The sequence below is a fragment of the Hemiscyllium ocellatum genome, chromosome 16, assembly GCF_020745735.1.
Source record: "Hemiscyllium ocellatum isolate sHemOce1 chromosome 16, sHemOce1.pat.X.cur, whole genome shotgun sequence".
NCBI classification, from domain to species: domain Eukaryota; kingdom Metazoa; phylum Chordata; class Chondrichthyes; order Orectolobiformes; family Hemiscylliidae; genus Hemiscyllium; species Hemiscyllium ocellatum.
In genome coordinates this window covers 32,843,427-32,863,591 of record NC_083416.1, presented here as the reverse complement: position 1 = coordinate 32,863,591, position 20,165 = coordinate 32,843,427, and the positions used below count along the sequence as shown (strand labels likewise).

Here is a 20,165-nt window from a genome sequence, read left to right as displayed (position 1 = left end):
ACCTTCCTGACTTGGAACTGTATTGTTGGTTCATCACCATTGCTGGTTGAAAATTATGGAACTCCCTTCCTAACTTTACTGTTGAAGGTGCTACACTCCAAGGACTGCAGTGGTTTAAGAAGCTGGCTCATCACCACCTTCTCAAGAGCAATTCAAGATAGTGAGTAAATGCTGGCCTAGCCATTAATGCCCATAACCTGTGAATGAATAAATTTTAAAAAGTCATCATTTGTGTTGACTTTGTGCACATTACATATTCTATGACATTGTGTACATCCAATATTGTTCGACATTATGTACATAAGCTATTGTGTGGCTTTCAGTACATCAGATATTGTGTGTGATGTTCTACACTTCAGACATTGTGTGGCATCGTATTGAATTAATCTACAATCACTATTCATACCTGGCAAGTCAATTAAAATGAGTTTGGCAAACAAGTACATTTATTCATAAAATTATTTATATTCCAATTGTGCCAAGAACATAATGTTCAACTCCAGAATAAATTATGGTCACGAAATGGATTTGCCTCACAGTTATATTAACTCCTTCATATTCTAAGATACCTTTTGGATAGCTTAAATTAGTAACTTATCTGTATGTATTTCTAAATTTTTCAACTGCTTAAAGTACCTTTGAAGCGTGGAAATGTGAAGTCTGATTTTAATTGCCCTTTCAAAGCCACTAGGAGCTGCTCAAACTGAGCTCTCGCCACAAGAGTCATTTGCAAGGATATGAAATGAAAACAAGATTTCATCCAACAATCTGTGGTCACAAAAGGAGGGTTCAAAAGTCTTATTCTCAACAAGGCAACTCCTTTTTCACTACCTGTATTTATTCTGGAAATCAATATTTTATAATTTTGCGTCAAACAGAGAAATGAAATAGTCCCAGGTCTATCCTATCAGATTATTTGCTTTTAAATTAATGCCATTACAAATCATATATTAGTTACGCTTTCCTCTCACTACTTGTAACTTCATTTATTGTAAAATATATGGCCCAAAAGTTACTCTGAAATACAAAGTTGCAGCTACTTTTCCTGGATGATGATTGGCTTCATCTAGCAAAGCACATGGAAATATTTACTAGCATTTCAGCCAAAAATGGTAATGGGACATAACTATCTCCGTTAAAGGATCTGACCCTGGGTAATTGAGATTGGAAGCTCAACACTTAAGCTTAGACACTAAAGTCATTTTCTACTTGAGATTATTAAGCACTTTTGTTAGTTTAAGTATACTTCAGTGCAATAATCAGAAGAATACAACAGAGAAACAACCACAATGAATCAACCACTTAGTGAGACAGACTGGGAGATCTCAAGTGATTTAGAAGCAGAAAAGCATTGTAAGGTTTGATGGCTTCTCTAGTTCATTAATTACCTCGGTCAGTTTTCTTCGTCAACAAGAACTGAACTGACTAAACTTCAAAACTTAATGCTGCACGATTAACTAAATTAAACATATTATCACTAACTTAGTGTACAGATATAAATATAGGAGACCAAATGAAAAAAAACTAATATTATTATCTTGTCTTTATTGAGATTTAATGAAGATTAACAAAACAACGATTGAATGTAGGGGTTGGGGGTGGGTGAAGGAAGGGACACAGTCGGTGGAGATGGAGGAAAATACAGATTAAAATATCAATTTCTCAAGTTATACTGCGGCAGTTACATTCCAGGCTACCTTATAAATATATTATTAATCACCAAGTCTAGGCTATAGAGTTTTGGTTGAAGTAAGTACTCACCAGAAGAAAGTGACAAAACGTACAACAGATGTTGTTTTTCTGATCCTGGTGGATTAGAAATGTTTACTGAGCTGCAACAATGTTTAAATAACATTGCAAATGTATTTAAAGCATGCACTGTGTCAAATACTTTAAAAGCACTGGCTTTAATGCTGAAGTCATGAAACGAGGAAATCTATTTTCCGGTAATTTTTTGTTCCTAATCAGCTTTTTACAAACCAAGTAAATTCATCCTTGTGGAGCAATTCAAGATGAAGCAGACTCCTTCCTCCAATGAATAGAGTAAGCTTCATTATACAATCTCGTGGAAATGTTAGCACTGCTTTAAAACTCTATTTTAATAGGCTCTCAAGGAATACTGATGTGATTTAAAAACTTCTATGAAGATAAACAAACCACAGAAGTGGAAAGATTTTGTACATTTGACTTCATTGAAAATATTTCTTTCATATCCCTTCTTTCCTCTCTTCCTTCACAATTCTTTTTTAGAATGTGGGCATTGCTGAGTAGGTGAGCATATATTACCCACACCTAACTGTCTTGGTGAAGGTAGTCATGACTATCTTCTTGAATTGCTGCTGTCCTTGGAGTAAACAAATACTAACAATGCTGTTACAAAGGGAGTTCCAGGATTTTGACTCAGTGACATTGAAGACATAATGGTGCGTGGCTCTCGGGGAAACTTGCAGACAATTTAAATCTATGAGTTTGTTGCCTTCAAAATGGTAGGAGTTGCAAGTTCTGAAGATGCTGTTGAAAGACCTTTGGCATGTCACTGCAGCATATCTTGTAGACATTGTTGGAAAGGTGAATAAATGTGGAAGCTGGTAAAGCTGATGTTAATGAAGTGGGATATCTTGTCCTGGGCGGTGTCAACGTCCTTGAGTGTTGCCCATTAAGGCAAGTGGAGAGTATTCCATCACACTCCAGAACTGTGCTTTGTATATTGTGGATAGGCTCTGGAGAGTCAGATGTTGAGTATTCATCACAGAATTCCTAGCCTCTGCCCTATTCTTGTAGCCACTTGTGGCTTGTGTTTTCCAATTCTGAACAATGCTAACCCTCAAGATGCAGATAGTACAGGATTCAAGGACAGTAATATCATTGATTGTCAAGGGGCAATGTTGGGATTTTCTTATTAGAAATGGTCATTCTTGTCTTTTCTGTGGCACCAGTGCTATTTGCCACTTTTCAGCTGAAATCTGTATGCTTTCCACGTTTTACTGCATTTGGGCATGAGCTTCCTCAGAATCTGAGGAGTTGCAAATGGTGCTGATTGTTGTAAAATTATCAGTAAACATCCCTGCTTGTAACAATATGGTGGAGGGAAATATTACTGATGAAGCAACTGAGGATGGTTGGGCCAAAGACCCTACCCTAAGAATTTCCTGAGGCTAAGATCATTGATCTCCAACAACCACAACCATCTTCTTTGGTGGTAGATATGACTCCAACCAAGTTTTCCCTTTGATTTCCATTTCCATCTAGTTTTGCGAGAGCTCCTTGATGTCACATTTGATCAAGGGTTGTTTTGATGTGACGGGCAGTCACTCCCACCTCACCTCTGGAGATCAACTCTTTTGCCTTGCCTGGACCAAGTGTTGAGGGGCTGATGAAGGGCTCTTGCCCAAAATGTCAATTCTTTTGCTCTTGGATGCTGCCTGACCTGCTGTGCTTTTCTAGCACCACACTCTCGACTCTGATCTCCAGCATCTGCAGTCCTCACTTGCTCCCAGGTGTTGAGGGGTGGTGGTGTCCCCCAAACTAATTGTTCGGGAAAAGGTAATTGCTGAGTAAGTGCTGCCTGAACACCTCTAATGATCCCTTCCAATACTTAGCACATGATCAAGTGTAGACTAATAGGCTGATAATTGGCCATTATGGATTTATCCTACTTCTTGTGCACAGGACATACCAGGCATTATTCCATATCGTCAGGACATATCAGTGTTGGAAATGCACTGGAATAATTTGGCTAGGCGACCAGCAAATGCAAGAGCATAGTTTCTCTGCACTATTGCAGGCATTTTGACTGGGCCTATAGTCATTGCAGTATCCAGCATCTTCAGTCTGATCTTGTTATCATGTTAGCATCAATCCAGTTAATTGAAGGCTTGCACCTGTGATGCAGTGGACCTCAGGAGGATGTGGATGATCCTCTTCTGGCTGAAGAATGTTGCAAATGATTCAGCCTCATCGTCTGCACTGATGTGCTCGGCTCCATTATCATCGAGGATGGAAATATTTGTGCAGACTCCAATTGTTCACAAATGGATTTGGCAGAATTCCAGGGCTCAGGTATGACTCATTGGTAATGGGATTGGTTTAAAATCCAACTTGCTTTAATTTACATTTATTGAGTTTTTAAAATTCTCTTTCAAAAAAATTCTCTGGCAAATGATAGCACTTGTTATCTGACTCTAATTGCCCTTTAACTGTGTAGCTTGGTCAGCCATTTCAGAGGGCAATTGAGCACCAACCCCACTGCTGTGGTTCTCAAGTTAGATATAGGCCAGATGATGTAAGGATGGCAGATTTCCATCCCTAATAGACATTAATGAACCAAGTTCAAGTTTTACAATTGATGATAGCTGTCATTGTCAGTATATCAGAGACTAGTTCATGTTCCAAAATTATTAATTGAACTTACATTCCACCAGCTGCCATATTGGAATTTAAACCCACAATCCCAGAGAATTAGCCTAACATCTAGAGTTACTAATCTAGTGACTTTACCACGAAGCCACCATCTTCCCCTAAAGGTAGAGCAAGCAGTTGAAATCCTGTGCTGTAACTTCACCAGGCTCATTTGAGGCACTCATGGTGCTGTCCCTGGGAAACTCTGCTACACTTTTCATTCAATGTGGGTTAGTGACCTGGCTTGGTGGTAATGGTAGAGTGGTAGGTAAACCAGGCCATGAGGTTACAGATTCTGAGTGAATAAATTCCTGCTTCTGATGATTACCAACATTGCCTAATGGAGGCCTAGACTTGAGTTGCTCGATCAGTTCAAAATCTGTCTCATTTAGCATTGAGGTATTGCCACACAACACAGAGGGCATCTTCAAATGTGAGGACGTGACATAATTTCCACAAATACTGTACAGTGGTCAATCTTACTGAATTGAAATAGACACATCTATACCAGGTCCATTGGTGAGGATGGTGCAAACAGATTTTTACCTCTTGCTGGTTCCCTCACTTCTTGCCACATACTCAGTCTAGCAGTTACATTCTTTAGGACTCGGCTAGCTCAGTAGTACATCTTGGAGTCACTTTTGATGATGGGCATTGAAGTCCCCCACCCAGAGTACATTCTGTGCTCCTGTCATCCTCGTTGCTTCCTCTATGGTGTTCAAAATGGAACAGCTGAGGGAGGTCCATGTTTGAACTAATGCCATGAGACCTCAAGGGCTTTGCAGTTAAATGTTGAGAAATGCAGGAGTAATTAAAAATAGCTGTGGCACCACCTCTTGAAAAAGTGATGGCTACAGATGCTGGAGATTAGAGTTGAGAGTGTGATCCTAGAAAAGCACAGCAGGTTAGGCAGCATCTAAGGAGCAGGAGAATCAATGTTTCAGGCATAAGCCCTTCAGCAGAAATGAGGCTTGTGGGCCATGGGGGCTGAGAGATAAATGGGGGGGGGGGGAGAGAGCATGGGAAGGAAGGTAGCTGGGAATGTGATATGTAGTTGAAGGTGTGATTGGAAGTGATAGGTCAGAGGGGAGAGTGGAGCGGATAGGTGGGAGGGAAGGAAGATGGACAGGCAAGACTGGTCAAAGGGGTGGTGCCAAGTTGGAGGCTTGGGACTAAGATAAGGTGGGGAAAGGGGAAATGAGGAAACTGGTGAAATCTACATTGAGGTCATGTGGTTGCAGGATCCCAAGGCAAAAAAATGGCATTCTTTCTCCAGGCATCGAGTGGTAAGGGTTTGGCAATGGAGGAGGCCCATGACCTTGCATGTCCTTGGTGGCGTGGGAAGGGGATTGAAAATGTTCAGCATCAGGGCAGTGGAGTTGGTTAGTGCAGGTGGCCCAGAGATGTTCTCTGAAACGATCCACAAGTTGGCGCCTAGTCTCCTCAATGTAGTGGAGACCTCATCAGATGCAACGGATACAGTAGGCACCACCTCTACTGGGTGTGGGTCTTTTCTGCTATTAGGAGATAGTAGTATCTCAGACATTGTAAAGCAGGGTCACTGGATTTTTTTTGCAGAAATGCCTCCAGACTTGCTGACTTTCTCCAGTAATTTGTTATGGTCAGTAAGCTTTAATTCTGCACGTATGACCAAGTCAATCTGTTGCTTTACTACACCTCATCTCCCACCTGGGCAGCCTACAGCCCAGAGGACTCAATGTTGAGTTCTCCAGTTTCAAATAACCTCTTGCTGGTACCCTTCCCTCCCCCTCCATGCCACCAACCGGATTCATTCCTCCCATTGACCAACTAGGTCGTACCCTCTGCCGGTCCTCACCTATCCCCACTTTACCACCCTGCCCCCGCAACACCCTTGATTTGCAGCTCTTGCTACAACCACCACCCAGTCCTGAAGAAGGGTTACACCCAAAACATCGACTTCTCCACCTTCTGATACTGCCTGGCTTGCCGTGTTATTTGAGGCCTCCAGCAGGTCTACTTTGGATTCTAGCATCTGCATTGTTTTTTTTTAATCTCTGACTAGTTTGTGGGAGAACCCTTCCAGTTTTTGGCTCAGGGCCTCAGATGTAGGTAAGGTAGACTTTACACAATTGATAAGGATTTGTCTGCTGTTATCATTTCTGGTATCTAGGTCAGTGACAGATGCTATCATTTAGACTTTGTCAGAGTTTGGTACAACTGCTAGGCCATTTCAGGGGGCTATTAAGAATCAACCACATTGCTATGCATCTGGAGTCACATATAGTGTCATGATGTTGTGTGTTTGAGAGATTATTTTGTCCTGGTTTCTTTTGAGAGAGAGATTGAATGAGAGGTACCCAAGCTGGCAAGACCACTGGAATAGAAAACTTGGAAGTGCTTGAGTCTTGTTTTTAAAAAAGCAGCCAGAATGAATGAGCCCAGCTCTCTCAGATCAGGATTTCTGGATTTTGGGTTTTCAGTAGCATCAGAAACTGTTGGGGTCTCTACAGAGTTGGACACTTCAGGGAATGTGTCTTGGTTGGATATCTCTTTGAATTTTCTCTTGATGTTTTCTCCTTCTGGATTGGAGAACTGCCTGTGAGAATCTGTGTCTGAATTTGCCCTTTTTGCTAAGATGGTATTTGTGGGATGTTACTATATTGGAACATTTTTTAGTAAAATTTACTGTATTTAAGTCATTCTAAATTCCTCTTTCTTTTGTTTATATTTTAACTGTAGTGTTTAAATAAATTGTGTTTTGCCTAAAGTTGAGTACTTTGACCAGTTGCATTGCATCTGGAACACGGCAGTTCACATTTGCCTTTAAAATAGGAACAAGTTATGATGGTAACCTAGACCCTAACATACTTTAAGGGATTCTGGTCTGCTCCATAACAATAGGACAGACCAAGCAAGCATGATAGATTTCCTTTGGTAAGGCAATTAGTGAACCATTAGCTTTTACAACAATTGACAATGGCTTCATTAGCCTCATTCCATGTATAACGTCTACTATTTTGGGTTTTGAACCCATATCCCTCAAGCACTGGCCTGGACTTCTGGATTACCAGTCCAGTATCATTACCACTACACTACCACCTCCACCTAAATAAATACAACACAGTCTTCAGTAAGCTCTGGCATAGTGTCGCCCAAGGAATCTCTCGGCTGCTTTGTCAGATCTGCCTGTCCCTTAAGCATTTTACTGTGCCTGGTGTTGTGTTGGATTGCTGTGAGCAAAGAACAGCCAAGTGGCTGCCTGCTTCATTAAAAGTAATGAAGAGAGAGAGACTCCAGAAAATGAAAGATTGCAAAAGCCTTTATAATATTTCTTGGCTGAAAATGATTATGATAACCAAACAGTGTGAACAACGTTCAACATATTTAAATAGACCAAGTTTTATTTTCCACATTTCAATTACATACTGAATTATTATACATTTGTAAAATTGGATTATGCAATTTTCGTGTGTTGTATTTGTCATTCTTACCACAGGTAAGTCAGGCAATCACATAGGCATAGCACAGCAGAGAGAGCCTAGTCCTTCAGCTAGGGCTTGTCCTTGCAACACATAACCTGCCCATGTAGAAGTGGCTTACCTTTTGGTATCTCTGGCTGAAGAAATTTACAACTAAAAATTCAAAGGTGCAGCTTATCTGAAAGCTTACGGTATATTTGATAGTTGCAGTGAACTAGGAATAAGAAATTTACAGCAATCCTTGCTTAATTGATATTAAATAATTGGCATTGAGATAAACTGGATTTCCTGGTATTGCCAAGGGACTATTACTTCAGATAAAATGCAGAAATAGAATGAATGATACCATTCCAGGAGGAATCCAGCTGTCTGGAGTGTTATCCTGTCAGTTGCTTAACAGAGCATCTAATTCCCATTGATCTAGAGGAGGGTAACGTTTCCTTCTGACAGGTGTACATCTTGAAGGTTCTGGGAGAAGTTAAAATGCATGAAAATGCTATGTTAAGTACACCAAAAATAATCCAAGTTAAGGCCAAAAAGTTAAATACTAACACACAGGAAAGTATCTTTGACATTTCGAAAATCTAAAAGAATAACAGGAAGTAAATTAAAATTAGAGATGTACTACCCAATGTGAACATGTCATATGCTGCAAGGACAAATCTCTCCTAAAAAGAACAGTTCTCGCTCAGTTTCTTTTTGCATATTATTGGTCAGATCAACAGTACTGTATATAAAAGACTAATGAAAATACCAGTAGTATGTTTGGCACTTGTTGTTATAATTCTGATGATATTAAAGAAAATGAAAGGTAAATCATTCCTTCAGGCTTGATGTAATGCAAAACAAGTATCCCTAATCCAGTTCTTTCCAACTTGTTTCCAATTGTGGTGCAACCTCAATGCTCGAAAATTACAATAAGGGGAGGGATGGCGTTAGGAATTGTTTAATCCACAAAATTTTTAAGTTTAAAATGCAATTTTCCCATGATGATTTGCAATACACTAGTCAGGCCTGAGGAATTAACCAGTTAGACTAAAGAACAATTCAGCACAGGAATGGGCCTTTGGCTCCCTCCCCACCAAGCTTGCGCTGCCACATTCACAACTATTGTTCGCAGTTGGTCGGAACTCTGGACCCAAATTTTTCGTTGGTGACTGCAGTGAGCATTGCACCCCACAGGTTTCAAAAGCCTGCCCTAATACATGATACACTGCAAATAGAGATGATTTGGAAAAATGCCAGGAAAACTAATTCTGGTAAAATGGCCTTTGACACTTGAATTCATTCATAGAGGAGGAGGGCCAGATTTTGTGGACACTACTATAAATGCAATAAATTTTGGAAGTTTCTGTAAACAGAAACAAAAATCTGCAGCCAGACACATTTCTGCCTGACAATGCCTTTAATTTGAAGCCTACATTAACCCCTGTACTAATTTCTAAACAGCCTACATTGCAATATCTTGAACTCTTGTGGATATAGCAACATTTTTAAACAGTCAACTAAATAATGCAAATATCAGCAGAATCAAACATAATAAAACTGGTTAAAAACAGTTAGTCTCTTACAAGTTCTTCAAGTTCCACAAAATAAAATGCCAAAGTTGCATCCTATAGAATCAGTGGTTGTTTTGTCAAAGTGATAGCCTTGATCGTCAATACTGTAAGTTTGTGCTGGTGTATTCTTTACACCTTTGCGAAGAACTCAATGCAGCAATCAAAGCTGCAGTCATAAAGTGTAGCTAAATCCACACAACTCTTTGGAGTCCCATACTAAAAGGTTGCAAGTGGATTCTATTGCTAATATTTGCACAGGAACATCAATGCTCATGTCCAAGGTTACCACAGCACTTTGAATCCTAGATTTTAACACCATTTTTTTGGGGAATTTAACATTTTAACCAGCAAACCGAAGAATTCTGTCTGGCCTCGGGAGATTAATATCCTCACCTCACGTCTGACTGCAATGATTTATATTTAACAAAACAAGGAGAAGCAATATACAAAAGTTCTTTTTAAAAAATAGAAGTACATCATCTTCCAAATTACAACCAGTTTGCATACTAATTTGCATAAAGGCAGTACTCAAACATCGCAGGTTTTAAACAAATTAACTGTCATAATGCAAAGAAATGCCTGAAACATTTGGGAAGATTGAGGTTCCCTAATTTTGTGCTTATTCTACTTTTTCCCCCCAATTTCACTATTGATTGAAAGGGAAAATGCCATATTTCAAGTAGTTTTAATTAGATAGGAGATTATATACAATTTTTTCAGCATCACAAGTTCAATGTGGAATTTCTGCAGAATTCAGCCAACATTGGGATGGTGCTTTTTTTTGTTAACTTTCGATCTCCTTCACTGTCACAAATATTGTACATGTCAACTGAAAAGAAAACAGACATGCATTCATCTCAGTTAGAACAATGACAAACACAGCACTTTTCAATCCAAATGGATGGAAAATGATGGTAGAAGTTTTAACAAGGTTGTTGTCGTCATGTGTTGTTTTTAGAAAAGACATTCTGCAAATCATACCATACGTGCTTCACACACATCCATCATTTTATAATTTGACAGGATTACTACTACAGTGCATGGTTTCAGGAAACTGCTAGCTAGTATGGTAATTGCTGCCATGCAGAATAGACATAAGTGGCACCATTGCAGCAATATTAAAAGAATTTATTTTAAAATGTGGATCTACATCATTTCCAGAATGCAACCAGACATTTCATGTAGTAACTTTCATATCATAGACAAATATAATATATTTAAAACAAATAAACTTGCCTCAAGTAAGGAACTATGTGAAACATTTTGGAAGGAGAAATTGTTTTCTCATCCTTTAGAACCGTATTACAATTAAAAGTGAAAAATACAGATTATTTTGGTAAGCCTACTTTTGACAACAAAAAATGACTGCCGTCCCTTTTTCAGAAAGGCTGGAAACCAAACATGCTCAAAGGTAAGTGAGGGGGAATAAAAAACATATTGCTGAGTATTTTGGAGAGAATCAGAAACCACAAAATACTGAACAATTTTTTTTACATGATCCTGCTTTAAATTTTTACTGCACAAATGTTTACTGAATTATATTTGCTTCTTCATAATTCTGGAGCATCAAATATTGTGTTTTAAATGACTTCATTATAAACTTTAAAAATTATTTAGATGATGGAATCATACTGCTTTTCAAGACATTTGGCACTATGCATTGGAGAAAAATATTTAAATATCACTGTTCATCTATTCCACCAGCAAGGTACAATTTTCAACAGTTTTCTCAAGCGATTTGTTTCAATTTTAGTACATTGTAACTGGTTTTCTATCAGCTAAGTATCTATGGAATTAACAATAACTGAAATAGAAGGTTTACATATCATTATTATAGCAGCACCTTGAAAGTTTGAGTGTCACTGTATTTTCACTAATCATGAGGGGAAAAAAAGCATTAATCTCTGTTTGATGATTCACTTCAGATAAATATAGCTTTTTTTAAACCCATCAAGTAATTGCTTAGAGTTATCTAAAATTCCAGCATGGAGGTTATTCGCATCCAAAGAAGTTTGAATACGTTAAAGTACACGTAAATATCTATGGACAAAATGGCATACCAGTACAAATATAGATCCTAATTTTTTAACTCTAAGCTCTGATTATAGCCCTCAAAAAGCAGTCTCAAAATTTATGTGCAAGTATTCTTTAAAACAAAACTACCAACATACCCTTCAAAATATGCATGTGTGTTATGTATACAGACAGGAAGATAAAACAATGCAAATTAAACTTCTGATCCCTTCTGGAAAATACTGCCAGGGGACGTGGTGGAAACATATGATAGCACAGTTTGAGAGACATTTAGCCAGGCACATGAACTGGCAGGGAATAGAGGGATACAGACCATGTGCAGGCAGATGGGATTAGTTTAAAATAGCATCATGGTCAGCACAGACATGTCGGGCCAAAGGAAGACACAGACGAAAGATGATGCATATAACAAAAAAAGTGATATCCAAATCGATGTGTGAAGTGGTACGTTGAACTTGGTAAAAAGAACTAAACAAATCTAACTTTAATCATGTTGCATAAAAATGTAAAACTAAACAAAAAGGTGTCTCTTCATTGTTCACTTGTCTGTAGGCTTTAAGATCAGCAAAGGCAAATTCTATTTTTCTCAACAACTTTCAGCTTTAGATTTGTTTTTTAACAATGTTACCAATTTACGTCAGAAAATAATGTAATCTTATTAAAGACAGGCGTGCAGAAGTTATTTTTGAATGACAAAAATATTTGCAATTTAGATATTCAAACTTCCTGCGCAACAGATTTCACTTCTTAATGACTACAGAATGAAACAGAATTACCCAAAATCTAGCTGTAACTTTGACTCTGGTTGGTAGTCCAGCATAAATAAAAATCTCAATTCATTTTAAATCAATTACTTGCATACTGGACTGGCTCAGTAATTGCATACATTGTTGCTAGTGTATTTTGCCCAGTTGAATCTTCTTCCAGGCTTCAGATGCTGTAAAAATGCAAGAGTCTATGATCCCAGCAACTGTAAATGTTCCTCCAATGATTGCACAGATCTGGGGGTGAAAAATGTTATCGATCAGATAATGCAATTTCAAAATACTAATACTTCTTTGCACAACATTCACAGATATGATATTTTATAAGGACAACTCAAAATTAGCATTTGCCCAAAACTGGATGCCAGAGATTAAATGGATTTGTGCATCTTGAACCAAACAATATTACTGAATCAAGAATGTACTCTAATCCAAAACTGCCATATACATCAAGTTAAAGACAAGTGAATATATTCTTTACAAAATGACCTCAGACATCACCTCTCTCTCAAAAGGTAGACTGCTCAAACACCACAGAAACAAGGCTGAATTTGAGAGTGATGATTAAATAAAGCAAGAGACAATACACCTCATGAAGAGCCAACAAAACACATTTCCACTGATCACTGTAGCTCGTTACTACCCAAGTGGTGGCCCCTGCCAGACTACAAGTAGTCCTACTAGTCTAAGTCAGAACTTTCAGGTATGGTTACAGGGAGAGTAAAGGGAGATCCAGGAGCAGGGATAATAATGCCAAGCAAGGAAGTAGCATCTGAGAAGCATCAGGGTCTGCCTGATGTGGAAAGGAGTTGGTGAACCCCCCAGTTCTCTCCTGTGACTCAAGCAAGGTGATCTGCTGGGCCACTCGTCAATCTTGGGCGGCACGGTGGCACAGTGGTTAGCACTGCTGCCTCACAGCGCCTGAGACCCGGGTTCAATTCCCGACTCAGGCGACTGACTGTGTGGAGTTTGCACGTTCTCCCCGTGTCTGCGTGGGTTTCCTCCGGGTGCTCCGGTTTCCTCCCACTGTCCAAAGATGTGCGGGTCAGGTGAATTGGCCATGCTAAATTGCCCGTAGTGTTAGGTAAGGGGTAAATGTAGTAGTATGGGTGGGTTGCGCTTCGGCGGGTCGGTGTGGACTTGTTGGGCCGAAGGGCCTGTTTCCACACTAAGTCTAATCTAATCTAATCTAATCTGCCACATCCCATAGCTCCCCTTGTCGAAAAATTGCAGAATGACAAGATAGGGTTTCAATCAAGATAAGGGCATGTGAGTCACCTAAGCCTCACCTACATTTCCTAAAGCTCTTAAAATTACAGACAGATCAGGGGAAGTAGGAAAGCAACAGGAAGACCAGTATAAATTTGAGTATTTTGCCAATACCAAATGTCTGCATACCTGCTGGTGGGTTACAATGAATTATAACATATTTTGTTACAAATATCCCAACAAAATGTTATCATCTCAGCTCATGTTGTTACTGGATAAGTCTGATCCCAGATAGAAACCTGGTTCGCTAGACCATATTTTGATGCTTTGGCTTTAACAAAGCGGTTTCTCACTGAAAAAGAAACACTCAATTCTTCAGATTTTGTTTAAACGGTAAAATAGAAGCTTATAAACAAAATAATGATAAAATATAATAAACTAAACTTGTGACACAAATTCAAAGAAAGTACAATCCCATTAAGTCCAAAAATACTGCAAACCAGAGATAACTTCCTCCTGGAGTGATTATATATTAAACATAATCAGCTTTAAGTATCTTTTTCAGAGTGTTATTCCATCACTTCTGGTCTAAGTTTGACACCAACTTTTTAATTTAAGCAATTTAGTTTGGAACCAGTTGGACCTCATTGGTTATTAGATGCTTGATTGAGATTGTTAACCTGGAACAGAGTGTGCTGGCTGACCAATATAATAAACAAGGGATTCAGAATCTCCTCACCTCAGGAACTGACACCGAGCTGGCTGGCTGCAGCCGGTGTCCTGTGTGCATGTAAATAAAGGGTGACTTGGTGATGGGATACTGGCCTCTGTGCAGCTATTTCATCTAGTTTCACATGTCCTTTTCTTCTTAGGAACACCACTATCCAAACATCTTCATCAAAAGGACTTCACAGGACTGCCTGAAAGAAAACTCTAATCTATGGGTGCTGCCCCCACCCCCCAACCAAAAAAAAGAACAAATTCAAGAAATATCTAAGAACCCTTCAGACCTTGTTGGGTCACAAAACAAAGTCCATTAGTACTGTACCAAAAAACATTAATTCTAAAACAAGGCCTTAAAAAATTATTTTAAAACAAATCATTATGGCTACAGAAATACTTAAGTAATAATTAACTTCAGACAGACAAAACCTACATGTTATTTACTCAAACACCCAAATTACAACAGATAAATCTTTATAAATTTCAGTCTACATCACCATATAGAAATAACAAAGAATACCATACTGATGAACATCAATTAATCAAATACACTCCTGACCAGTATTTTTCTTTCCCTGAAAATGGTGTGCTATAGCTTAAGAGTGAAGTCTCACTTAACATTGCTTTCATGACCCCGTCTATTTGTAGATTAGGAAAACAGAAAAGACCAAACTTGATCTCCTACAGCTCTCTGTACTGAAGGACAAACAACATAAGCAATCAAAATTTCTACTGTCTTCTAAAACAAGTGTCAGATAATAGCCATCTGTAAAAAGTGGGAATGTAACCAACTCCTCTAATGCGCAGTGGCATTACTATTGTGGAATCCCCTACCATTGACAATTTAGTGGTCAACACTGATCAAACTCTTAACTGTATCAGGCATTTAAATACAGTGGCAACAAGAACAGGTCAGAGGTGAGAAATTCTTAACTAGCCTCCCGAGCCCTCAAAACCTGCCCACCATCCACAAAACAACTCAGGAGTGTGGCTGAATATTCTCTGCTTGCCTGGAAGTCTGCATCTCCAACAACACTCAAGCAGCTCAACACCATCCTGGACACTTGAATCTGCAGCCCATCCACCATCTTGAACATCCATTCTGTCCACCACTGGCACATACTGGCAGTATATGTGCCACGTACAAGATGCCATGTCTCTTTTGGTCGAGAAGGACAAGGACAGCAGACAACCATTGGAACACCACCAGGAGCAGGTTCTTCTCCGAGCTACATACCATTTTGACTTGGAATTATGTCACTGTCCTTTCACTCTCATGATCAAAAACCTAGAAATCCCTTCCCAAAAGCACTGTGGATGCACTTATACTGCCAATACCACAGTAACTCAAGAAGATTTCCCACCACCTCAAGCGCAACAAATGTTGGTCTTGCCAGAAAAGCTCACATTGCATGAAAGAATAACAAAAAATGCCAAAACTACTGACAGAATGAAGAAAGATATTCTGTCATTCATCTTAAACTAACACAAAGCAGTGATGAAAATTGTAGGCAGCACCCCTATTATCTCAAACTGATATGCATATCAATTTTAATGGCCATTATAATTCCTTTCCAGTGAACTCAATAAAACATTTAACCTTCACCCTTCCACTTTGTCTCAGACCTGAAATGGCTTTTACCAGAAATCGGCTATATATCAATTTTGAAGTATTTTATGAAGGGCTTCTCTCCATGAGCCAAGCAAATTTCCTCATGCTATTCTCTGCAGCTTGCCTCATGTCTGCATAACATCTCTAAGGTGTACCACTTACACTATTCTTTGCTCAGTAATAACTGATCCATTCGTTGCTGTCGAGACCTCTCGGGATTTCTGGTGCCAGCTGCTATTTTTAAAGTTGTGTGTGTTGCTGGGAAAGCACAGCAGGTCAGGCAGCATGAGAGGAGTAGGAAAATCAATCTTTCCGAGCCCTTCCTCAGGAATGAGGCTGGGAGCCTCGGAGGTGAGATACAATCTGTCTCCTGCTATTTTTAAAGCCCAGCTGAGAACCAGGTCAAGTATGACCAGCCAGGAGTCACCCTGCACAGTACACATTGTTGGAGGGGACTGAGAAACAAATGCTTCTGAGGGCACATTGCAAAGACAACTGCACATTTGTAAATGTATTGTTTTTTTTTAAGAACCAACATACAAGTTACTTAACTAGAACCCTCTGGAAGGAAGTGCTACTCTTTCCCCAACACCCAAGATAGCATAACATTTTCCAGTTGCACAATGTGGGTGCATCGCATTAAAATCACTTCTTCTCATCAATAGCAAAAACAAAGCAACAAGCATCCAAACTGAAGTTGCACATGTCTCTAAAAATGACAGAGACTACTTGCCTTCCAAGCAGCAAAACATTTGCAGTCACTGAGTGATCAGTGCACCCAGCTCACATCTATTGGGACTGGGTGTCAGTTAAGTACTGTCCAACTTCATGTGCCTGACAATGTTTCGCCGCATCATGCAAGTGGCGATGCTCCTCCTGCTCAATATCCTGATCGTTCTCCTCAGAAGACACCTGTCATTCCCCCTTTCCTTCGGTCCATCACAAAAAACTTCTAAGTGCACAAACTGAGAATCAAGTGAGAATAGTTTACTCTTCATTTCTCTAGCATTTGTGTGCATTCCGCACAAATCCCATTTTTATTTTACTTTGAATAGAAAATAAATCTCATGGTAGCTATTCATGATTAATATGAAAGCCCATCAACAGAATAGGTTGTAATTTGTGCGCAAATTTAATATTCTTCAGTCAGGTAATAGTTGTACAGTAGAACATAGAACAATACAGCACAGAACAGGCCCTTCGGCCCACGATGTTGTGCCGAACATCTATCCTAGATTAAGCATCCATCCATGTACCTATCCAATTGCCGCTTAAAGGTCGCCAATGATTCTGACTCTACCACTCCCACAGACAGCGCATTCCATGCCCCCACCACTCTCTGGGTAAAGAACCCACCCCTGACATCTCCTGTATACCTTCCACACTTCACCTTAAATTTATGTCCCCTTGTAACACACTGTTGTACCCGGGGAAAAGGTTTCTGACTGTCTACTCTATCTATTCCTCTGATCATCTTATAAACCTCTATCAAGTCACCCCTCATCCTTCGCCGTTCCAACGAGAAAAGGCCGAGAACTCTCAACCTATCCTCGTATGACCTATTCTCCATTCCAGGCAACATCCTGGTAAATCTTCTCTGCACCCTCTCCAAAGCTTCCACATCTTTCCTAAAGTGAGGCGACCAGAACTGCACACAGTACTCCAAATGTGGCCTAACCAAAGTCCTGTACAGCTGCAACATCACTTCACGACTCTTGAATTCAATCCCTCTGCTAATGAACGCTAATACACCATAGGCCTTCTTACAAGCTCTATCCACCTGAGTGGCAACTTTCAAAGATCTATCTACATAGACCCCAAGATCCCTCTGTTCCTCCACCTGACTAAGAACCCTACCATTAACCCTGTATTCCGCATTCTTATTTGTTCTTCCAAAATGAACAACCTCGCACTTGGCAGGGTTGAACTCCATCTGCCACTCCTCAGCCCAGCTCTGCATCATATCTAAGTCCCTTTGCAGCCGACAACAGCCCTCCTCACTGTCCACAACTCCACCAATCTTCGTATCATCTGCAAATTTACTGACCCACCCTTCGACTCCCTCATTCAAGTCATTAATAAAAATTACAAACAGCAGAGGACCCAGAACTGATCCCTGCGGAACTCCACTTGTAACTGGGCTCCAGGCTGAATATTTACCATCTACCACCACTCTCTGACTTCGACCGGTTAGCCAGTTTTCTATCCAACTGGCCAAATTTCCCTCTATCCCATGCCTCCTGAATTTCCGCATAAGCCTACCATGGGTAATCTTATCAAATGCCTTACTAAAATCCATGTACACTACATCCACTGCTCTACCCTCATCCACATGCTGGGTCACCTCCTCAAAGAATTCAATAAGACTTGTAAGGCAAGACCTACCCTTCACAAATCCGTGCTGGCTGTCCCTAATCAAGCTGCGTCTTTCCAGATACTCATAAATCCTATCCCTCAGTACCCTTTCCATTACTTTGCCTACCACAGAAGTAAGACTAACTGACCTGTAATTCCCGGGGTTAGCCCTATTCCCTTTTTTGAACAGGGGCACAACATTCGCTACTCTCCAGTCCCCTGGTACCACCCCCGTTGACAGTGAAGATGAAAAGATCATTGCCAACGGTACTGCAATTTCCTCTCTTGCTTCCCACATAATCCTAGGATATATCCCGTCAGGCCCGGGGGACTTGTCTATCCTCAAATTGTTCAAAATGTCCAACACATCTTCCTTCCTAACAAGTATCTCTTCTAGCTTACCAGTCCGTTTCACACTCTCCTCTCCAACAATACGGTCCCTCTCGTTCGTAAATACTGAAGAAAAGTACTCATTCAAGACCTCTCCTATCTCTTCCGACTCAATACACAATCTCCCACTACTGTCCTTGATCGGACCTACCCTCGTTTTCGTCATTCTCATGTTTCTCACATACGCATAAAATGCCTTGGGGTTATCCTTGATCCTATCCGCCAAGGATTTTTCATGCCCTCTCTTAGCTCTCCTAATCCCTTTCTTCAGGTCCCTTCTGGCTATCCTGTATCCCTCCACTGCTCTGTCTGAACCCTGTTTCCTCAACCTTATGTAAGCCTCCTTCTTCCTCTTTACTAGACATTCAACCTCCCTCGTCAACCAAGGCTCCTTCACACGACCATTTCTTTCCTGCCTGATAGGTACATACATATCAAAGACACATCGTATCTGTTCCATGAAAAAGTTCCACATTTCCACCACATCCTTCCCTGACAGCCTATACTCCCAACTTATGCTCCTCAAATCCTGTCTTACAGCATCGTAATTTCCCTTCCCCCAATTGTAAAATCTACCCTGTAGTACTCCCTTAATATTTTTGACAATAACTGCCAAACTAGGATTTTATTCCACACACACACCATTTTGGGGATGAAAATAAAAAGGTTACAGCTCAGCAAGGTAGTACTAGAATATTAGAGTAGTTATTAAAATGAGCTGCAGAAGACTTTTTTGTACCCACTGAGGCAAATTTAGATTGTTTGAGATTTTTGATTATGCAAATTCCATATTCAGCAGGACTGGAAATTACATGGATTTGGGAAGTTTACAGCAGTGCATTGAGCATCAGTTATACACTCAACCCAAATCTCTTTTCCATTAAGTTTTAATGCAGAATGTAACATGTCACTGAATCTTCGACCACCAGTTTCCTGCCATTCTGAACGTGAAGGGGAGGATTTTTGTTTTAGGATTGAGATCCTGGCACAGAGATCGCGGGCAGGTCCCAACCTGTCACCAGTAGGTCCCATCTTTCACTGCTCACATTACAGACACAGCAAAGGACCTGCCCACTGACGTGAAAATTCAATTAGTATTGGGGAGAGTCCTTAAGTGTCTTTTAATTGCTTCAATTTAACTACCTGCCTGTGAAAATGACCCAGGGTGGGGGTAGCTAACTGGCCAGCTCAGTTATCATCGGATGAATGTTAATTTAGAGCTTGCATTCTCTTAAGTCACGACTGAAACTTTATTTTTATATAGAATAATTAAATCATGTTCTGCATTAGAATGCAAGCCTAAGCGTCCAAGGGATGAACTAATGAAAATGGAAACTGCATTATATATTACAATGTAATCTATTTGCATTGAAGCCTACTCGGTGATTCATGGTTTTTACACTACGACTAATCTCTATTCTATATCTGACAGAAGTTAGGGCAAGATCACATGGTTCAGATGAATATGCATTATTTTAAAATCATATCAAAGGGGGAGTTTTTCAAAGCATATGAACACTTGCAAGTTTAATTTTTAATAATTTATGAAATTAAATTTGACACCTACTGTAATTGGTGAGCATATATTTACTGCGTAGGTGTGAAAGCTCCCGCTTCATCCCAATGCTTACTCCATAAACAATACACCATCTGCTATCCA

The 20,165-nt window shown here is 39.8% G+C and overlaps 1 protein-coding gene across 5 annotated transcripts in view; it reads right to left on the bottom strand.

The window, feature by feature from the left end:
• ergic1 (endoplasmic reticulum-golgi intermediate compartment 1) overlaps positions 1-20,165 on the bottom strand; it is a 131,968-nt gene that overhangs the window by 17,937 nt on the left and 93,866 nt on the right. For 2 of the 5 annotated variants that reach the window (XR_009645541.1, XR_009645542.1), the window contains exon 10: positions 12,339-12,453. Coding sequence is in view for 3 of the 5 variants with exons in the window: in XM_060837111.1 (XP_060693094.1) it covers positions 12,346-12,453 (108 nt within the window). In the remaining 2 variants the exon portion in view is untranslated. Of the gene's footprint in view, positions 1-7,777; positions 12,454-20,165 lie in introns of those variants that run through there. The other 3 variants (XM_060837112.1, XM_060837110.1, XM_060837111.1) reach the window with 2 other exon arrangements.